This window comes from Ovis canadensis, chromosome 3 (genome assembly GCF_042477335.2).
Source record: "Ovis canadensis isolate MfBH-ARS-UI-01 breed Bighorn chromosome 3, ARS-UI_OviCan_v2, whole genome shotgun sequence".
Taxonomy (NCBI): Eukaryota; Metazoa; Chordata; class Mammalia; order Artiodactyla; family Bovidae; genus Ovis; species Ovis canadensis.
Window position 1 is genome coordinate 137,901,357 of NC_091247.1, and position 21,207 is coordinate 137,922,563.

General features: G+C 46.4%; 1 protein-coding gene and 1 long non-coding RNA gene across 7 annotated transcripts; one reads left to right on the forward strand and one right to left on the reverse strand.

The window, feature by feature from the left end:
• Positions 1 to 907: 907 nt before the first annotated feature.
• On the reverse strand, positions 908 to 20,864 carry COPZ1 (COPI coat complex subunit zeta 1). 6 transcript variants are annotated; one of them, XM_069584240.1, is made up of 9 exons: positions 20,765 to 20,864; positions 9,237 to 9,305; positions 7,886 to 7,967; positions 7,155 to 7,246; positions 5,987 to 6,042; positions 4,604 to 4,681; positions 4,393 to 4,444; positions 3,122 to 3,160; positions 908 to 2,304 (listed from the first exon to the last, which is right to left on the reverse strand). In XM_069584240.1, the coding sequence occupies exons 1-9, from the start codon at positions 20,780 to 20,782 to the stop codon at positions 2,257 to 2,259; spliced, it is 534 nt and encodes a 177-aa protein (XP_069440341.1). In that variant the 5' UTR covers positions 20,783 to 20,864; the 3' UTR covers positions 908 to 2,256. The 6 variants fall into 6 exon arrangements, with proteins under 6 accessions (XP_069440341.1, XP_069440340.1, XP_069440344.1 ...); XM_069584239.1 differs by having other exon boundaries at positions 908 to 2,534; XM_069584243.1 differs by having other exon boundaries at positions 7,886 to 8,004; positions 20,765 to 20,851.
• LOC138437275 (uncharacterized) lies at positions 4,629 to 6,229 on the forward strand. Its single transcript, XR_011255850.1, has 2 exons — positions 4,629 to 4,798; positions 5,965 to 6,229. It is a non-coding gene; the product is annotated as an uncharacterized lncRNA (long non-coding RNA).
• Positions 20,865 to 21,207: the final 343 nt, after the last annotated feature.

Consider the following 21,207-nt stretch of genomic DNA (forward strand, 5'->3'; position numbering starts at 1 on the left):
GCTGAATTGCTAGGTTCTCAAAGAGCAGGCAAGATGGCACCTCTATGTTTTAGGCATCATTGATGCTTCTCCCTCTGGTTACCTTCCTTCCCTCAACCTTTCCTGTCTCTGTTGCCTAATCCTGAAGTTACAGGCCCATCTCATGAGCAGTAGAGGTGACTGCAGAGACCCTTAAAATTGCAGCGCAGAGAAGGGCTCCCCACACTCCACCCCCGCCCCCCTTCAAATCCTGCAGAGGAAGGGGGAAAGAAAACCAAAGCATTCTCCTGTCGCCGAGGCAACCATAAAACCCCCAGCTAAATCCATCTTGTGAGCTCACCGCCCCATTAAGATGCAGGGCCAGGCTCTGCGCCAGCCCAGCCACATTCATTTGTGCGAATAAAGGTGGAGGAGGGGGTGGGGAGCAGGCTCTGGAGGGATGGGGAAATGGCGAGGAGAGGTTATTTACACCACCGTCCTGACCTTCTGGAGCAGTGCTGGCTCCGATAAATAACCCGCTCAGCGCCATTTCGGAGCGGGAGAGGGAGGTGCAGGAAGGGAGCCGGGGCTGCAGGCAAGCCCCCACGCAGGTGCGCGTCTCTGGGTTACTAATGGCTGAGGCGGGAGCAGGCAGCTGGCTTTGGGGGTGGTGGGGGGAGCACTCCATTCCCTGGGACTCCCACTGAGAAAATACCATCCCCACCCCACCCCTGGCGCCAATTTCCAGGAGAGTGGACGGAGAGATGCCAAGGAGGCAAACAGCCCCGTAAATTAGGGATGGGGGTTGGGGGGGCAGAATGCTGGGGAGTCTCTGAGGTAGGAAGGAAGAAATATTATAAGATGGGGAGCAAGGGGGGGTGGTGTTTAGAGGAACAGGAGCAGCTGCCAAAAAGAGAGGAAGAGGAACACAAACATCACACAAAGGCAGTTTGGAAAAAGAAATGTTTTATTCCTCTTTGCACAGAGCAGAATATGAAGGTGGCTACCATCCTGACTCCACATATCTCTTACACAGAAATGCCCCCTCACGGATGGATGCCCAGTTATCCGCCCACACTCTTGGAGAATTGGCAGTTGGTGGGGCAGAACTCAAAGTCTCAGGAAGATTTCTTGAGATGTTTTTTGTGGGAAGTTTTGGATCGGGGAGAGATGAGACGAAACAGTGGCTGTTCCTTCCTCTGTCTTCCTGGGGGAATCCAAATCCCCAAGGTTTTCTGAAGAAAGGTGCCTCTCTCAGTGACCAAGGGAGGGGAGGCGCCCCAGACCTACTGCCTGGATGTAAGGCTGAGGCAGAGAGAGGACAGGGTTAAGCAGCAGACACAGATTGCAGACCCAAGGCAGAGTAGTGAAATGCATGTGGGGGAGAGAAGGGGCTGAGAGAGCCCAGAGGCCCAAGTCATAAATTCCACCCTGTCCCTGTTCTGAGCAGAAACTCTCCTTCCCAAGACTAGAATGGAGTTTTAGTTCAGGGACTGGCTTTGCTCCAGGGCACAGAGAGGACAAGCCAGGCGGAGATCCCACGGGGAGTGAAGGTGGAGAGTTAAGGTACTGGACCAAGAGACAGACCCTCCCACAACGGACACTCACAGACCACAGCAGTCTTGAAGTTACAAGCCAGGATCGGGGTTAAAAAAAAAACTCAGCTGTGTTTGAAATAAAGAATTTTATAGGCCCTCTCCAATAAAATTTAAATCACTGCTTCTTCCACACTGTCCCCTGCCTATGAGTTGTTCCCAGTCTTTTTTCCCAAGGCTGAAGACCTGGGCAGTGAGAAGAAATGGGAGAAAATACCAAGCCCAGCCGGGCTGTGGCAGAGACGTGATATGCCTCTCCCCACCCTCACTCATTCTATAGGAAAGGATTCCCTTTCCTTCCCCTTGCCGGACATATTGGGCTGTTGGGATAAAGGCAAAGGGAGGAAAACACTCAGCACATTCTCCTGCTTTGAAGAGTAGCTGCAGCAAAGGGCACAGAAATGGAGGAGAAAATATAGGGGGGCCTAATACAGGGGAGAAAGGAAGAAGGTGCTGCCCCTGCCCATGTCCAAATCCACTGAGAGCCCGACTGACCCCCAGAACTGCCAAAAGGAGGGAGAAGGAATGGGAAGTGTACATGGGTTTGGGGTGGGAATGAGGAGGCACCGACAGACAGGATGGAGATTTAAGGATCCCTGTGACCCCCAAGATGACCCTGACAGCATCATTTGGGGGACTGCATGACAAGTCACAGCCGACGTGGATTTTTTGAGGGGGTGAGGAGCCAGGAACAGTGGGGTCTTCACCGAAGGAGGGACCACTTGATCTGTTCTTTAGCTGACTGTAGCACCTGCAGGGACAAGGGCGGCATTGAGGGGCTTGCTGAGGGGCAGGGTGGGGGTGGGGATGGGGCTCTCCCTCCCCTCACTTGCCTTCCCTGTCCTTAGAAGACTGGCAAATAGAAAATCCCCAAGGGTAGAGGGATGGGAAGAAGTTCTCTAAGGCCCTAGAGGACTGTCAGTTTGGGAAATTCCAAAAAAACTCAAGTCCACTGGGGGGATGAAGAGAGAAGAGGTATACCTGGGAGGAAAGAAAAAACTGGGGGTTACTGGACACATGTTAAAAGGAGGGGGGTTACCACATCCAGATGGACTTCTTGGTGAGAATTCCAAGTGGGTAGAAAACAGAATCCCTCCCTGCACCTTCCCGCCCCCGCCCCCATCAGGTAGACAATCTATCTGCAAAGTAGCAAGATGGATCTGCAAAACCTGCATGCATATTCTAGAGTATGCATTGCCAGCTTAGCTCTCATTTGAATAATAAGAGAAAGAGAGTGTGTGTGTGTGCATGCACACAGACCATCTGCTTAAGGCAAGCCTCTGCTGGGAAATAAATCACTGAATGAGGCATCAGGCAGGGAGGGTTTGAAGGGTGTAGAGCAAGGCTGACAGCCACTGCTCATAGGAAAGTGGATAGGAGTTGGGATGGGTAGGGAGCACTGGACTGTATGAGCCATGAGCCCCGGTTCTCGGGATTAAGTGGGAGCCAAAGAAGACATGTCTTCAGTCTCTAGTCTGCTGAGTTCAGGCCTGGTGGGCTGGGGTGGAATGCTATGCTAGCCTCTTTAGTGACCCGGTCCCTCTGGAGAGGAGGAAAGAAAGTCATACCTGAGACACGGTCTGCTCCGTAAGGGGTACATCTTCTCCCTGTGGCACAGAGAGACAAGTGTTCAGTGTGGAAAAAAGCTGGAGTAAGACCTGACTGAGGTTGGGCAGTGAGGAAGGAAGAGGTAGTCCTTTAAACTGAAGTGAAGGGCACATGCCCTAACCTTCTCAGTCCCTCCTAGGGACTAGTTAGTGCAGCTACAATTTTACTTGGCTAGCCACAGTTTTACTTGGCCAGAGGGACTGTGAGCAAAAAAAAAAAAAAAAAAGGGTCATTTAATCCATCTTCTCTTTTAAGGCAGGAGGACTTCTTAAGATTTATTCCATTCCAGGTAATCAGCAGGTTATCTGATTCTCAACTTGGGGGTGGGAGACCTGATTCCCTAGTCAGAGAAGACCTTCCCTGAATATCAATATCGCTAGGGAGAGGATGAGGGGGAGCCCGGGTAGTTTAATGGATCCCGCAAGGCCTGATGGGTAACGACAGCACGTTAATTTGAGAAATAAACTGCTGCAACAGCAGCCTGAGAAGGGAAAGGAGGGAGTCGGTTGAGGGGGTGGGGGGACCGTCTCTCTTGCCATGCAGAGACATATGTTAAAGGAGAAGATTAAACTATGCAAATGGAGCCCACGGCAGTTAAGGGAGAAGATTTCCCATTACCCGGCACTGTCAGCCTTCACTCTGGAGGTCAGAGCTGGGACATTCTGTGAGTGGGAAGACTGGCTTTGCTCAGGCCTCTCTGTAGCCCTACAATTTGCTGGTGGGCTCTCTCTGTACCTCGATGACTTGAGGCTTTCTATGGTTAACTCAGAAGCCTCTTTCTGGTACCACTGGCATCAAAGAGGACAGAGGTTCTGACAAATAAGTACTTCCTGATGGAGAGGTGCTGTCCTCAGTTTCCTGAGACTTTAAAAGACAAGGAAGACACACCTCTGCCTCAGACAATTGGATTCATTCCCCCAGGAAGCAGCAGCCAACCTCAAAGTCCTTTATCATTTTAGAACCATCAACATTCAAGTTCCGTTTAGTTCATCTTTGATTTTAAAAGTATGTGTTAAATGTCCACTCTGTGCAGACTGTATGAGATGCTAGGTACCAGGTTAGGGGCAGAAACACCTTCCTTCTGCTTCCCGTCCTTGAGATAAGAAAATTTGAAAGGGAAGGAGACAGTTATATGTATTCTACTAGCCCCAACCCTTTAGATCATTGAGGAGGTTTGGTCCTAGAGGATGAATGGATAGGGGCTGTGGGGGACGGGCACAGTCATACTTACCCTTAATGCCACCCGGTGTACCACTTGCTGGGGATCGCTTTCTAGGATCACCCTGAAGAGACATAGAAGAGACCAACTGTTCACTCTGTCCTGAAGGACCAATTTACTGTGGGGGAACTCTGGTCACTCAGCCCCCTTGCCTCAGGACAGGGGCAATGGCCCCACCCCTTACCCCAGATCCAGGGAGGTCCAGGGAGGGCAGAGAACTCACCCTCCATCTACGATTTCGTCCACAGCCAAGAAGAGCCCCTCCATGTTCTCCAGCAGAGCTCGCTTTTCTACATTTTTCCTGAGTCCCCAAGAGAAGAGAAAACCCAGCCTGGGTGTGAAAGGGATCCTAGGACATGGTCTGAGTTGGGGGAGCCTCAGCTAGACCCATGTATGTCTCCACTAAACACACAAAGAAGTGAGTAAGAACTTTCTGCCTAACCCATCCTAACACCCTTCCTACACTTCTTTGCTGAGTAAGGATCAGGAATGCCAGGAAAGAGATTCAAAATATACATACAGTCAATTTCTGCCTATTCGAGGGCTCATTTCCAGAGCTATGCTTTCTTTCCTATCTGCTATGATGCTGCTTACAACATTGCTCACCAACACTGACATCAGTGTGTGGAAAAAGGAAATCCACAGAGCTAACACTCAATCTGGAGGTGGCGGGAGGTGAGGAGGGGCTGAGTGCAAACTCTATTTGCACTCAAGCTCTGACAAGCCTTCTAAGACTCTCCTTGCTCCCTCCCCTCCCCCAGCCTCCTTCCCCAGCTCTGCTCAGGCCTTGAAAAGAAGCCCAACTAGGGGGCTGGGAACCGCCAGGGCCCAGCACCCACCAGCCTCAGATCCGGTGGTTGGTGCACATGGCCAGTCACATCCGTCAGTTTGACTCTTTCACTAGATCACTGAAATGAACCCTATTCATTCACCTGGCTGAGAAATAAATCATCCCCTTCCTGAGGAAATCTGAGCCATTCACCCTGCTGATTTTGTGGGGCTGAGAGCGCCTGCTGTTCTGCTCCGTCTGGATGGATGTCTGTACTGGGCTCACTGGGGAGCCCTGGATGTTTTCAGGAAAAGTATCTTATATCTCTTCTACGACCCATCTACGTGGGGAGTAGAGGATGGTGGGGAGGTAGATGGGGAGGAGAGGGTAAAAGGCACATTCTTCCTGTTCTATAGAAGGAACAACTAAGGGCCGCACATGAAAACTTAGGAGTGGTGTCTCCATTCCCGAGGTGCTGATGTCGTATCCGGGACACCTCCCTATGCTTGCCCTTTCTCTATCTTGAATGTAAAGAATGAAGCCCAGGAGAACACTGTGAGGTGCTTGGAGCTCTGACAGAGCCATGGCAGAATGTGACAGCAGAGAGAGGCAAAGATTCTGCTCCCTCCCAATCCTTTTTCTCGGGAGAATTATTCCACAGGAGTAACACACTCCCCCATCCAGTCCTCCCCATCAGTGTAAATTACTCTGAAATAATAAGCCCAATTTCTCAAGGTAAGTCAACTCCTTGCAGCCTCTGTTGAGCCCCCACAAATCCCTGGGCCCCAAGAATAGTGACTTTCTCTCCCAAACAGATGTCAAGAATGGCCTGCTCACCTCAGCATCTGGCTCAATGAGTCGAAGAGGCAGTTCAGAACAGTCATGAGCATCAGCTATTTGGAGACAGAAGAAGCAGAAGGATAAAGTTCAAGGCCCCAAAAGCTGCTACCTGAAAACAAAACCCTCTAACTCATTAAGGATCAAAAGACACAGGCTTTCACAAAAGACCAACAGCATATGGTGGAAGTGAGAGTAAAACAGGAAGAAAACAAAAATAAATTCTGCTTCATGATCTCGTAATTTGAGGTCTCTCTTTGACCAGACTGTTCAAACAGAACTTTCCTGTCAGTCTTTTGCGTGTATTTCCCAACTGTATATGTGTTACCCTATGTCTTAGAAAAATCATTAACCAAGCAATAGCTGAAGGTGGTTGTGCAGACAGCACGGACTTTGGAGTCAGACAGATCTGGACTTAAATCCTCGCTGAACCATTTCTAGATGTGTGACCCTGGGAAAGTTATCAGGTTGAACCACATGAAACAGATGTCATACAGTTCCTCAAGGTTTAGTTTAATCATCTATCAAACGAGGGCACTAGTGCCCAAAACTCATAGAAGTGCTACAAGGTTTAAATAATAATGCATTCTACAAAGCACTTACAGCAGTAAAAATTCAGTAAGAACTGGTTTTCTCAAACTGTGACTTTTGCCTCAAATTATGTGGAGGCTTATTTTTACTTATCTACTCTCCTTAAAGTTGTGACCTGAGGTAAATAGTTTTTCCTACATACGGCAAGCAGGTTAGGGCTATACCCAGTCTTCAAAGAGCTACTCAGACTATATGGCTTCAATATGACCCGGAGTATTGCTTAATTGGCCCAAACTCAGTCAGGTGTGCCTCATTCACAGGTAAACCCTGATCACAACTCAGAAATCCATCTTCAAAACACTATGCAGGGAAGGCCATTGATACTGTATGTTAGTATGTTATCAAAACACAGACAGTGTGTCCTACGCAGACACAGAGAGAAAGCTGGGAAAGCTTCCATTCCAGGTTGATTTAGTTGCTCGGCCATGTCTGTGAGGCTGACATGGATCTCGGACAACTTCATCAGCCAGTCAGAAGCCAAAGGCACACGGCAGTCCTTGGGCCCAGAACCAGTCACAAGGGCCTGCCAGTGGTTCAGGAAGTGAGAGCAGAGATGGCAGAGTGTGGGGATTCTCACCTCATTTTCATAGGAGCTGCCGATCACATAGAAATAGAGATCAATACTGCTTTTGTATACCACTGTCAGGCCTTCCAAGAGGGCAATTTCACCTGTGGGGATGGGTGGGGGAAACAAAGGTGGAAACAGTGGGTGGTCTGAGACTTAAAGAGTTAGGGTAGAGGGACTTACCATGAATTAGTATTCAGCTACGTGGGGCTGACAGAAGGTGGGTCTTAATGGCCCCCCTCAAGACCAAAGTTGACCTGCTTTTTCTTTTCAGATGATAACAGAAGGCAAGTATGAATGGGGGAGTCTAAGCACCTTCTTCTTTAACTGCTCCCCGCCCCTACTACCCTTATTTCCCTCCTTGCATATGAGACAGGATACTAGTCGATCCTTCGGAGGTGAAAATGCAGAGCGGTCACCTTTACAGACTTCCATTTACCTGCCCTAATGGATGCGGTACAATAAGCAGAGCTGCAGTTAAATTTGTCAAGTGAGGCTCATAAATCCAGGGACTAGACAGGTAGCTAACAGCCAACCTTCTAGCACGGTATTCCCGCGTGAGGTACACTCACCTCCCCATTACATTTCTGAAGAGTTTATTATATGAGGGGAGGAGGGAAAAAAGAGAAAAAGGAGGCAGAGTCATTTTATCCTTTCTCCACAGTCCCACTGCTGCCCCCTTCCCGCTGTGGCTTCCCCCTGGCCACCCACCACGGGGAGTAGTGAAAAGGAAAACGACCTACTGTCAGTCCGATGGGTCTTGTTGAAAATGTTCTTCTCAAAGGCCTTTTGCTCCTTGACACTGGGGTAGGTGTCGTCATAGTACTGGTCAGAGGGAAGGAGACGGGTTGGGCTGTTAGAGCTGGAAGCGCAGGATGATTAGTGACTGTTTTGCCCTGGGTCTTGGATTTCTCCCCTTCAAGGGATGGGGTGAAGAGAAATACTGACAGGAAGAAGGGAGAACCATAGAGGTAGGGAATGAGCAGTGAGTAATCGGATAGAAAACAAACTTTTTAAGGACCCTGCTCTAAGCCACCCTACCTCATGGTTCCCAGGTTGGAAGGGCAAAAGGCCTAGAAGCCCTGTGAGGAGGCTCTGCCCCATCTGTACGCCAGAGCAGCAGCCCTGAGGCCATCCCCAGGCACCAGGTCAGGGAGCACTGCTAGAGAACACAGAAGGCACCAGCCCTCACTCACTGAGCAAAGCTGAGGAATTGGGAAGGGCTGCAAAACCCTCCTCCGTAGAAGGACAAGCTCTGCCTGGGCTCTCGGCTCTCTGGTATTTTAGCTTCCTTTCCAGCAAACTCAAACAAGCGGGAGGCAAGCTAGCACACCATGGAGCCCACTCCCAAGCTCTCCCTGGCACGGGGGCGGAGATGCAGGCTGCTAAATCGCTCTGCTCTTTAGGGGCTAATCCGTCGCAGTCAGCTGAAGACCTATGACAGGTCTGGCATTTAGTAACTGGATAACTGTTTCAAAAGGTGTCCTGCATAGTTACATCCAATTACAGGGAGGAACAGCTGGTGAATTCTAAACTAATCTCTACCTGCTGATTGATTTATGTGATGCTTGCCCGGAGTTAATACACCAGGGACAGAAAAAATCTCTCTAGGAGGGGGAGAATATGGAGAGAGAGGAGAGGGGTGTCCTTCCTCTTCTCTTTCAATGGATCCAAAGTTAGAAACATCGGACCGGGAAAGTCAGGAAGTAGCAAGCTTGGTGGTGACTGCGGATGTAGGGCTGGAACCATGGAACTGCACGAGAATTCCCTGGAAAAACTCAGGCAGGATGATGGGGTAGAAGGGAAAGGGACAGGGGTGATGGGCCTAGGCAGGCTGCTTCTTACATCCATACACTTCTTTGTTCAGAAACCAAGCTCCAAAGCTTTTCTCTCTTCTGATGTTGATGACAAAGTCTAAGGATGGGTGGATAGGGAAGCAGAGCAACTAACAGATAGGAGCAGTTTAGGTTTTATCTGGAGTAGTCAGATAGAAGATTTCTCAAAATTATTTGTGGATGAATAGGAGTGAATGGGGCCAGTCCCAAGATCCAAAACTCTGTCTTGCTTCTCAACTAATCTGAAAGGGAATCTCACCTTGGCAAAAAGTCGATCTCCATCATTGTCCAGAATCAGGATGGCTTTGACGGTATACAGGGAGGGTTCCTGAAGAGATATGAACACATCTTCAGTCCTGAAGGCTCTTGCCACCACTCACAAACCAGATACCTTCTCCTAATCCTACTGGTGCTGCAATGGGTTAGAGATGTCTCTGTATGTCCCCTATCCCAGCCTGGTTAGATTTTGACATTTGCCACTGAGAATGACTGAGCGACAAATGAACTGAATTGAGGGAGGGGACTTTTCAACAAAGGACCCAGAGCAGTGCCAGAGAAACAATTTCTATGAGCCAGACTCACAGAGGGCTTAGTCAAAGTAGGTCATGCTGTTATTTCCAAATATTATGCTATAGTTATTTTCCAAATTACTCTCCCTCCTCCCTGGTCTCCCATGCACAGGTGGGTATGGAATGTGACCAGATTAATTAATAAGCACTGCACGGGGCTATAGGAAAACAGGGTTGAATGCCCTAGTGTACTTGGAAGTTGCTGCAGTGGCAATGCAGAGGCATAAAGCAAGCCTTCCCTAAACCACCCACTCACTGAGCAGAGGGGAAGGAGCAGGCATGCGCACATGTACACACTCACACACAGACACACCAGTTCTGAATGCAGCCCAGGGAGACATCCATCTTCTAAGACTTCTCCTAGGATCCCAACTCCCCTACTCTACCCTGACCGCCACCACTTAACTTGCCAAGACAAAAAACAATCTGAATTTGGGGTCGTTAAGAAGCAGTAAGAAGAGGCTCCATCTAAGAAACACTGTGAAACCTGCAGATAAGGAGCAGGAGAGGAGTGGTCCTTCACCACCAAGAATCAACCTTTGAGGAAACTGGCTCTCATAAAGAAATCAGGGACGTCTCTGGTGACCCAGTGGTTAAGACTCCATGCTTCCACTGTGGAGGGCATGGGTTTGTCTCGGGTTGGGAAACTAAGATTCTGCATGCCACACGGCACGGCCACAAAAAAAAAAAAAGAAAGAGAGAAAGAAAGAAATCAAGAATCTCAGCCTTAATGGTTACACTCAAACTCAAAGCATATCACTTTGTAAAAGCTCCTCCACTTCTGCAACTTCCAGGGAACCAACTAACACGAAAGGAAGAAGGGAAGGGAGGCAGCGGTACATGTATGAAAGCGTTTGCCGGCACACAGTCCTGACTATCAACATTACTTACCATGCATATCCTTCTCCTGTGCTATAAGACAAGGCTGATGGTTTGCTACCTCCATTTCCTGATCCTACTTAGGAAACCCACAGCTCTCACAGGGCCAAACACATTCTCTATTCTCCAAGCATACATTTAACAAAGACCCAAAGGTGAGGAGGAAAGAATCGCTGCCAAGGATCTGTAGCTTCTACCAAGGTAAACTATCCTATGAGGCTCCAAGAGGTTTATGGTTCCAAACAAAGAACCAACCTGAGTTCAAGGAGTTCAGAAGGAGAGGAAAGGGAACCCAGTATTTTGAAGAATGAAGATGAAGAATGTAAGCTTTCCCCACTTGGATTCTTGAGGAAGAAAATTTTATTTCATTCATTGATTTATTACAAGTGTCCAGAATAATACACATACTAAATTCTCAAAATTTATTGAATGATTCTGAGAATAAATGAACTTTGAGAGTAAGATAAAAACTTATTGATGCAATAAGCATCTAGGGGATTTCTCTTATAATCAGGCTTCCGCATACAGGTAGATTTTCTGGTGTGGCCCTTTTGGGTGACATTACTACCAACTCATCCTCCTCTGATGAACACATCAGGGGAATGAGTTTCCTTAACGAAGGAAAAGAAGTCCATCAGGAAGGGAATTCAGAAGAAATTTTTCCCACAGCCTCTTCCCTGGAAATCTTTGGCTCTGTTCAGGCTATCTGCAACCTTAGAGAGCTTCCCAATGGCTTAAACGGGCATTGATCTGGCACAGGTAACTCATGCTTGCAGCCGCAGAGTCTGGCATCTCTAGAAAGAACCGGATCCCAAAGCAGAGGAAGACGGTTACGGCCATCAGCCAAGTCGGAGAGCCAGACAATCCTCTGTGGCCAACAGGGAAAGAGAGTGCCTAAAACAACTGGCAAAGAGGGGACAGACGCCTGGGTCCTGTTCCCGGCTCTTTTCACTGGCTTCCTAGAAGGCACCATCAAGGAAACCCCCAAAATAGAAACATGGATCTTCCTGGGAAGGATAAAAGACAGGGCAAAGGCGGGGGAAGGAGAAGACCAGATGTGATTGTAAATCTGAAAGGGGTAAGAAGGCACTAGAGAAAAGGCTGGTCATTTCAAACTTCCAAAGGAACGACCACTCTAAATAAAGCCGAGAACTTGGGCAGAGCTTCCATGCTGCTTCAGTTCTCCGCTTGGCTAGGGCCAGACTGGCAGCTTCTCCTTTACTTTCCTGCCGCCTCCTGACTGCAGCTGGTTCCACTTCAGCTTGGGGCCTTTACCTCTCAGGAGTGTGTGTGGGGGTGGGGAAGGGGTGGGCAGGGGAGGGCCTGAAGTTCCTCTCATATCATAAAACCAGCCTGTTTCTAGGGCCCAGAAGCCACTCAGTTCAGTTCAGTCGCTCAGTCGTGTCCGACTCTTTGAGATTACTGATAATGTAATTTCATTTTAAGTTTTTCGCAAAGGGCAAGTTTATAAACAACTCCCAGCTACTGAGAAGCAGCATTCCTGGACAATGGACTAGGCCTGACCTTGTTAACACATTAAATGCTGATTATTGAGAAAGACCCTACACGCTTAGGGACACGTTCAAAGGATTTTTAAAGGCCTGTTCTTCCCTCCCACTCCCAAATGGGCAGCTGCTAGAAAGCTTTCGAGACAAAGTTCTGTGATGCACTGACTTTCAGAGAGCCACAGCCTGAGTGTATAACAGAACTTCACCTCAAATGCTAATGGTGGCTGGAAATGATATACAGGCAGATTGGTCTGTGGGAGGTTGGGTGGCTCAGATTTTCATGTCCCTTTTTATTATCAAGAAAACTAGACTGTACTCCTCAGGAGAGCTGAAACAACACTGACAAGCAAAGAGACTGCTACAAACAAGTCTTTGATCTCAATCAGAGGCTTCTGAAGCTTGGTGAAAAACATCAACATCTCCTGGTACCCCTGCCCCAGCACACAGAGGACTAGAAGGGAGGAGTCATTCCTAGTGCTGCCCCCTGTGGGTCTTCAGATGACCTGCAGCTTCCTCAGGACTATAATTATTAGCAAAAATATTCAAAAGGCAGCGCTGGAGAAAAGCTCTTATCTGTGTGTCTTTTAAGTCAAACTAGAAGAAACGGGGGCCCTGAAAAAGCATGGAGTTAAGTCTGTTCACAATGTACAGTAAAAGGATACTCTGGGATAAGACCATGATTATGCCACCAGAAGAGGACCAGGGTAGTGCTTAGAGGAGGCAGATAGGATATTTGGGGGTTATGACTACTTTATTTGATCTTTGGTGGGGGCAGGGGGAGAAGGCAGAAGGGAGGGAGCCAAGAAGCCTTTGTGGAGTTAGAGGATGAGATCCACAAAGCTGAAAGGACACAAGTAAAAAATCTGGTTGAGATTTCTAGAAAGTTCTTCATTCTCTACTTATAAAGAAATCTTTATGGCCATGCCAGAAAGTAGTGCCCTGGCTTAACAATAGATCTCAATCAACTAGAAACAAGATGCTCTTTCCTTAAATATATTTTATAAAGTAAAACCAAGAATATAAAAAATCTAGGAGAAATTTCTAGATACCACTCCAGCTCCACATGGCTGAGCAGGTATTTTGCTCCCTGATTCTGTGCCAATTTCTAAAATGAAAAGCTCCTCTAGGTTTGAAGGCTCCAGTTTTCCAGCCACAAGCCTAGGGACTTCAGATGAGAACTAGCTAAAGGTTTAGCCAGAGAAAAACCGTTTTCATATCCTACCCAAGGGTTTACTTAGATTCAGACAACACAGCTCAGGAAAAAAGAGGAGCCACAGGTACCACAGAACATTCCCCAGCCGACAAGAGACCAAATGTTGGTTATTAAGAGGAAAGTGAACCCAAGTGTCAGGAAGGAAGAACTGATGGCAGGAAGAGCCACCCGGAAAGACTCCTCCGATCTGACACAGAAACAAAGCAAGAAAGCACGGCCACCGGAAGTCTGCCACTGCAACAACAAATGTCCCTAACTCCTAACTCTTTTATTACAGTCTGCACCAGCCATTAACTCAGGTCCTACCTTTCTCTGGGAGTCAGCTTTCTCACAGGAGAAATGAGAGGCCTGAGCTAGATCAGTTAAGGTTGGTAGCTTTTTTGAGTTACGTTAGACCTCCTTCGATAAGCTGATGAAATCCATGGACGTTGTTACCAGGAAAACACACATTCACAAATTTTGATGATTTCAAGGAGTTCATAGACCTAGATTTAGAATTACATGAGATTCTCTCTGAAGACAAAAAGATGGTGTGGAGAGGGGAGAAAAAGAGGAGAAATGAGTGATACTTTGTAAACCACCCCCTCGCCTCTGCCAGGCACCGAATAATGACTTCAATAAACATGTGTGTGGCCTTCATAAATAAATGATTGAGAAAACTAACACAGCCAGCAGGGGGAGCTAAGGTCAGCACCACACCCCTCCAGCCTTCAGTGAGTAAATCCAGCAGCTCCGAGACAGGCAGGACAAAGATAATCAGGTGCCGAAACTCTTCAGGAATGCAGTTTCAAGTCCTTTCTTAAAAGTCTGAAAGCCCACCTGCCAGAGAATTTTTTGCACAGAGGTTACACAGTCCCTAATTCTTCAGCTATTCTGGAAATGAAAGAATTACAAAAATGAGAGTCAAAAGTGAGGAGTAGTGCTATGAAGAGATGAACTGAACAAGCAGAAATCAGAATACTCCTCAGGTGTGAAATATCTGAACCCTGAGAGCAACATTAGAACTTCCTGCTTGCCCCATTGGATAATCCAAGAGCCCTCATTTAAATATCACACAGCAAAGGGAAAACTCAAATGGGGCTAGATCTATTTCTGATGAGTCCTTAATCATGGTTTGTATCGGGATTTATTCCCCCCACCCGTGTGCTCCTGAAAACAAAAAGCTAGTCTCTGAAAGACTGAACTGACAGCCTCTGTGTTCATCTTTCAAGCTACTTGCTCCCCCAAATCAATCCTGAGACAGAATTGCTATCTTCTCCCCTAGTTTCAGCCTCCCTCTAAAGACTACACAAATAATAGAAAAGAAGCTAGAGAAAACTGGTAGACAGAACTATCCGGGCCAAATGGCTGTGGATGGGGATGCCTACCTTAATAGTGGGAAAATTTAAAAGCCAAATAAGGAGACCAAGGTTTCATCTGCAGCATGTAAGACTTAGATTACACAACAGGAAAGACTTCCTGAAGAGATGGGGGTGGTCAAACATCAGAAGAGGTGACAGGCTTGGGAGTCTAAGAACAGAACTCCTCTAATAACCTGATCTGAGAGAAAGCATAAACTGTGTAGAATCAGCAGAGGGAGATGAAAGAGGCTCTGGCCAGGACGGGGATCTCATCATGCGCATGGACTCAACCTCCCAATCCATCTTCATCAAAGCTGTCCATGGGCACGCTGCCTTCCATCTTCCTAATTACTCTAGCATAAGTGGGTAGGTAGGCACTGATTCTTTATCCCTGTTCCATCCTTTATTTGCCTCTCAGTTTTCTTGTCAGTATCCTGACTCTAACCAAGTCACGTTGACAGAGTAAAGCAAAAAAACAGTAGCAAGTATCTAGCTGAAAAAGAGACCCTAAATCTGCCACTAGGCTCCCTCAAATATCTGGATAATTGCATTCATCCTCCCAAGGAAGACCTGGCTTCTCAGGGGTCTGGCTTTCTTCACATGGAGGCCCCCTCCTCCTCCTTTGACCATGTGACAGCTCCCCTAGACCTCTGATATAATTTATACCTTGCCAGGGACCAACTCTTTCCCACCACTGTGAAGGAGAGGGAAAAAATATATATAAATACGTCGGAAATCTATAACGAGGTCTTCTTGGAGGGCAAGACATGAGGAGAGTTAGAAGCAGCGTCAATTGCTCTTTGGGGGTTTTAGTTCAAGCCGAGGTCTGCTTCCAGCAATCAACCATTAAAACAAGCCGGCCAGAGTAACAGCACAGTTTATTCTGATCATTTAATTTGAAGTGTCAATAAATTAAACTTCAATCAATTAAACTAGGTGTGCAATAACCCAGATGGACACCCCGACACCAACATAATCACAATAAAAATTTTTATGGCTGCCAGGGACCTCACCGGGGGCAGTGCTGGCACTGCTCACGCCCTAGCTGAGAAATATATCTCCACAGTGCAGGAATGAGGAGATTGCTTCTCCTAACGAAATGGACCAGCCAGGCACCGGCAAGGACGCAGCTGGGAGAGGGGCACAGGGGACTGCCAGGAATGAGATGGGAGTGCTTTGGGGGCTTAATGTAATTGATACCTTTGCCCAGAGCAGGGGAAGGGGGCATTTAGGCCAAGTACCTCTACTGTTAGTGCCAAAAGAATTTAACAAAAGCCCCATTAAGATGATTCAGGAAGCTAAGGCCACAGAGCAATATGAGCCTTTAAAAGTCATTGATGTTTTCTGCATAGTTTCTTCCTCCAATATATATGCATACTCCTGTGTGGACCCTGGATTCCCTGATTACTGAATGAGGCTTAGAATTCAGGATCTGGTCATTGTTTTAGGATAGAAATTTACAAAGGGGAGAGAAAGAATAGAATTAAGACGTCTAGTCCATAAAGCCCTGGAAAAGCTCTCAGAAAGTGAATCCAGAGAGGATTAAGAAAAATGAAACCTATGAGGAAGATTTAAAGATCTGGACTGCTAGAGTAATTCAGTTTTGATGAAAAAAGGGTAAAAGAGGGAAGGTGGAAGGGGATATGTCATTATCTTTTAAGATTCCAGAGGTTATTAATGGAGAATGGTGACCTGCAGAGATCCCTCTCCATTCACAACTAACAGAGAACCAGCAGAAAACAGCAGGAAAGAGAAAGCTGTGTCCAGGCCAGGAGCATTAATATCAAGCACCAAGAATGGAAGGAGATGAAAGGGTCTCTTTCCTTAGAAAAGAACCTGAAAAAGATTAGACAAATCTGCTTGACAGGTAGGAATGGACTACTTAATTCAAGAAAGAAGCGTAGCCCATTGTCAAGTACATAAACAAAGGGAACCTATTAGCATCCCCGACTCAATGCACCTGCTGTTGTTGCTGCTGTTCAGCCCCTCAGTCGTCTCCAGCTCTTTGCAGTCCCACGGACTGCAGCATGCCAGGCTTGTGTGTCCTTCACTATCTTCCAGAGTTTGCTCAAGCTCTTGTCTATTGAGTCGGTAATGCCATCCAACCATCTCATCTACTGTCATCCCCTTCTCCTCCTGCCTTCAATCTTTCCCAGCATCAGGGTCTTTCCAATGAGTTGGCTCTTCATATCAGGTGGCCAAAGTATTGGAGCTTCAGCATCAGCATCAGTCCTTTCAGTGAATATTCAGGGTTGATTTCTTTTAGGATTGTCTGGTTTAATTTCCTTGCTCTCCAAGGGACTCTCAACAGTCTTCTCCAGCACGACAGTTCGAAGGCATCAATTCTGTGATACTCAGCCTTTTTCACTGTCCAGCTCTCACATCTGTATGTGACTACTGGAGAAACCATAGCTTTGACTATATAGACCTTTGTCGGCAAAGTAATGTCTCTGCTTTTTAATACACTGTCTAGAGTTTTCATAGCTTTTCTTCCAAAGGGTAAGCTTCTTTTAATTTCATGGCTGCGGTCACCATCTGCATTGATTTTGGAGCCCAAGAAAATAAAGTCTGTCACTGTTTCCATTGTTTCCCCATCTAATTGCCATGAAGTGATGGAACTAGATGCCACAACCTTTGTTTTTTGAACGTTGAGTTTTAAGCCAATGGACCTGAGTTTGAGCAAACTCCAGGAGATAGTGAAGGACAGTGAAGCCTGGTGTGCTGCAGTCCAAGGGGTCACAAAGAGTTGGACACAACTTAGCAACTGAACAACAACTGGTATTTAGAAAGTGCCATAATCAGATCAAATTTCAAATGATGATCCTTTTTGACACCTCCCCCCACTCTACTTTCCCTTCTCCTCAGTATCCGATGGCTATGTGTCTTGTAAAGGTGAAGACTGAATATGCTTTGATCAGATTTTCCCAGAGGGCCAGTCAAACCAGGAAACAGACACGTGAGAGGGAGAAGCCTAAAAGAACTTTAGAAGAGGTCTGCCTTCTCTAAGAAGTGGTTTGTTAAATACTGGTAGCTCAAACAGTAAAGAATATGCCCGCAATGCAAGAGACTTAGGTTCAATCCTCCGGTCAGGAAGATCCCCTGGAGATGGGCGTGGCAACCCACTCCAGTATTCTTGCCTGGAGAATTCCATGGACAGAGGAGCTTGGCAGGATACAGTCCAGAGGGTCACAAAGAGTCAGACACAACTGAGTGACTAATACTTTCACTTTCATCCAGATACAATCAACATTTTAGCTCAATAGGAAGCTCAGGTAAAAGTCCAGGGAACTCCTTATACTTTTCACAATGAAGATGCTGACCCAAGAATTAGAAGATGCCACTGAGCAGAGAAGGGGATGAGATAAAAAGAATAGTGAGAAAGGGTGATTCTGAATCAGATGGAGCTCTATTTTGTGGATCAGAATGTGAGGGTAGTGAGAAGAGAAAAATTTAGGGAATACCACCTGATTCTCAACCAGGGTTCCACAACTGAAACACTGAATACTGAAAATTATTTAATACTATTTTTTTACTCTTCCCAAAGCTAGTATAAAACTAGTGACACTGCGTATACAGAGAAATTGATTCATTACATACAATGATGTCTTACGGCATTAGGGCTTAATTCTCCCCTGGAACTCCAGTTGAGAAGGGCTGGAATGGAGAGAAAGATACGTAAGTTCTTAATTGGGGGCCCAAAATATATTGAAGGTAGTAATGAGCACACACATACAAAAATGTTGGGAAGCACAGACAAAGAGGAAGGAAATTACTAATATGATATTCTAAGAACTCTGGTGACAAGAACTTGTATTGGTACTTTGTTGGTACTTTGAAAGTTGGTACTTTGTACCTAACTAATGTTTTATATAACTGATAGTTGAATGTGCAATTTGGCATACTGAAGAGGTGGAAGCACACGATAATATGAGAGAAATACTAGGTCTGGGAGGATTAGGAGTCAAAAACTAATCCTGGTTTTGACTGTGCTTACTCGAGGAAGCCCTTTTCCCTTAATCTTCGTTTCCCCTTACACATCACATAGGTTCCTCAGGACAAAGAATCAGTAAGGTTTCTAAAGCAAACTTCAGGGATACCTGATCAGGTCAGCAAGGATCTGTGAATGAAGCATCTTAGGTAAAGATTAAAATGGATATAAGGAAGAAGCAGGTCAAAACAAACTTCATTATGGAAGCAAAGATAAGAACTGAAGTAAGAGAAAATGTGAGAGGGAGAGAGACTTTCACATATAACTCAGGTCACTCTATACACAGATCCCCTGTTAAAAGGGCTCCTGGAGTATCATCTTCCTCACTCCTTTACCTATAAGCAGGCTCCCTTCTAAACAGAACTAAGGGGCAGTCTAAAATTTTCTTAAAACTTCCAAAGAAACCAATTCCCTAGAATTCATCTCAGTCTGTTAACTAGTTAAGAACACTGGTTAACTGGTTGGTACAGAAAATATCTTTAGTAAGATTTCAAAGCTTTCTACCTAGACTTAAACAAACCATATTTTTGGAAGAAACTAGCAGAAAGTGAAGAGGAACTAAAAAGCCTCTTGATGAAGGTGAAACAGGAGAGTGAAAAAGTTGGCTTAAAGCTCAACATTCAGAAAACGAAGATCATGGCATCTGGTCCTATCACTTCATGGCAAATGGATGGGGAAATAGTGTCAGACTTTATTTTTTTGGAGTCCAAAATCACCGCAGATGGTGACTGCAGCCATGAAATTAAAAGACGCTTACTCCTTGGAAGAAAAGTTATGACCAACCTAGATAGCATATTCAAAAGCACAGACATTACTTTGCCATCAAAGGTCCATCTAGTTAAGACTATGGTTTTTCCAGTGGTCATGTATGGATGTGAGAATTGGATTATGAAGAAGCTGAGCACTGAAGAATTGATATTTTTGAACTGTGGTGTTGGAGAAGACTCTTGAGAGTCCCTTGGACTGCAAGGAGATCCAACCAGTCCATCCTAAAGGAGATCAGTCCTGGGTGTTGATTGGAAAGACTGATGCTGAAGCTGAAACTCCAATCCTTTGGCCACCTCATGCAAAGAATTCACTCATTGGAAAAGATCCTGATGCTGGGAGGGATTGAGGGCAGGAGGAGAAGGGGACGACAGAGGATGAGATGGCTGGATGGCATCACTGACTCGATGGACATGAGTTTGGGTAAACTCTGGGAGTTGGTGATGGACAGGGAGGCCTGGCATGCTGCGATTCATGGGGTTGCAAAGAGTCAGACACGACTGAGCGACTGAACTGAACTGAATCCCTGCATTTGCCATTTTGAAAGAGGGATATTGAAACCTGTTATTCTCTTTAACCTGATGAGGATTTGGAGGTGTACATATGAAGAGCTGAAGGGGGGTAAAAAAGGAACCTAGAGTTCAATTCAATTAAGAAGCTGGGAGTTAAATTCCTACACATTACACATACATATATATGTTAACAACCCCACGTTTGAAAGGGGTGGGGCACTTTTGAGAGAAATGCTCAGTTCTAAAGAAGAGATAATAGTTTGTTTGTTTTTTTTTTTTTTTGAGCAAGCAAAAAGGATTATATGGACAGGGGAGGTAACACACCTCTTTAGTCACCAAAATTCTTACATAACCAGAGAAAAGTTGGCATCCCAGATCCTACTATAGTAAGAATTCCCAAAATTTAAATGAACCGGGAAAAGGAGAACAGAATAAGAAGTCTGAAAAAACATTCCACAATCCAACACTAACTCTCATCAGGTATTCCAGAACTCTAATGGAATACTGATTCTTTATGATGACAAAATCTACATAGTAGGAAATCGAAGAAGAAAATAGTTTTTTTTTTAAGGTCTACGACAGGGAATTATCAACGGAGAGTTGCACTGTGACAAGTTTTCTGTGATGACAAACACCTGCACTCTATTCTTACAATTCGAGGCGAGTTTGGAGATTTGGGGGAACTCAAATCACAGTATCATCCACAATGCACATAATCAGAGAGAATCTGAAGGACCCCAATCCAGTACGCTTATGATCCTATGTGTCCTAAGGACTCCATGTGCTCCCTTCAACTTTCCACCAACTCTGCCCTAACCCCGGCACAGCTTCCTACTCTAAACCGAGGCTTTAGCTCCGGCACTAGGCCACAGGCTTATTCCAGGGACCTGCAAAACGTTCGGACCCCGAGGATTACCAGGAACTCCCCTTTCTACCCCCTCCCACTCAGACTGAACTCCGACTCCCGGCCCCCCTGGACAGTGCAGGATCTCGGGTGCCCCTCCAGCTCCTACCAAAATCAGCGCCTCCATCTTGCCCCGCAGCTGGTGCCGACGTGGAACCACAGAGGCAACGCCGCCTCTGATTGGCCCTACGTCCTCATTAGATCCCGCCTGGGATGAAGGTTATTGGACGCCCAAATGTCATCTATTATTTTATTGACCAATCAGTGCACTAGTTTGCTTAGCGGAAGCAAGGTGTCCAGCCAGAAGGCGCAGGTATTTGATTGTCAGTTTAAACATTCAATAAAACGACAAAACCTCAAGGCTGAATGGAGAGGGAAGGTCAGAGGGGCGGGGTTGTTTCCATGGGGAACAGAGGAAGCGATTGTTAATTTTCAATTGGCCTGGCGGAGGGCACGTGATATCATCGGTCGGATTTAGTAACTTTGATTCGCACTCCCTTTAGGGGGCGCTGTGTCTCTTTGGCCCTTCACACTGGCAGGTCTTGATGTAAT

What these genes read in the sequence shown, in the direction of transcription:
- COPZ1 (XM_069584239.1), bottom strand. An exon ending in GAGATCGACTTTTTGCCAAG is followed by an intron (nt 7,968 to 9,236) that starts GTGAGATTCCCT and finishes CCCTCTGACCAG; the next exon opens with TACTATGACGACACCTACCC. An exon ending in TCATTGAGCCAGATGCTGAG is followed by an intron (nt 4,682 to 5,986) that starts GTGAGCAGGCCA and finishes TTGGGGACTCAG; the next exon opens with GAAAAATGTAGAAAAGCGAG.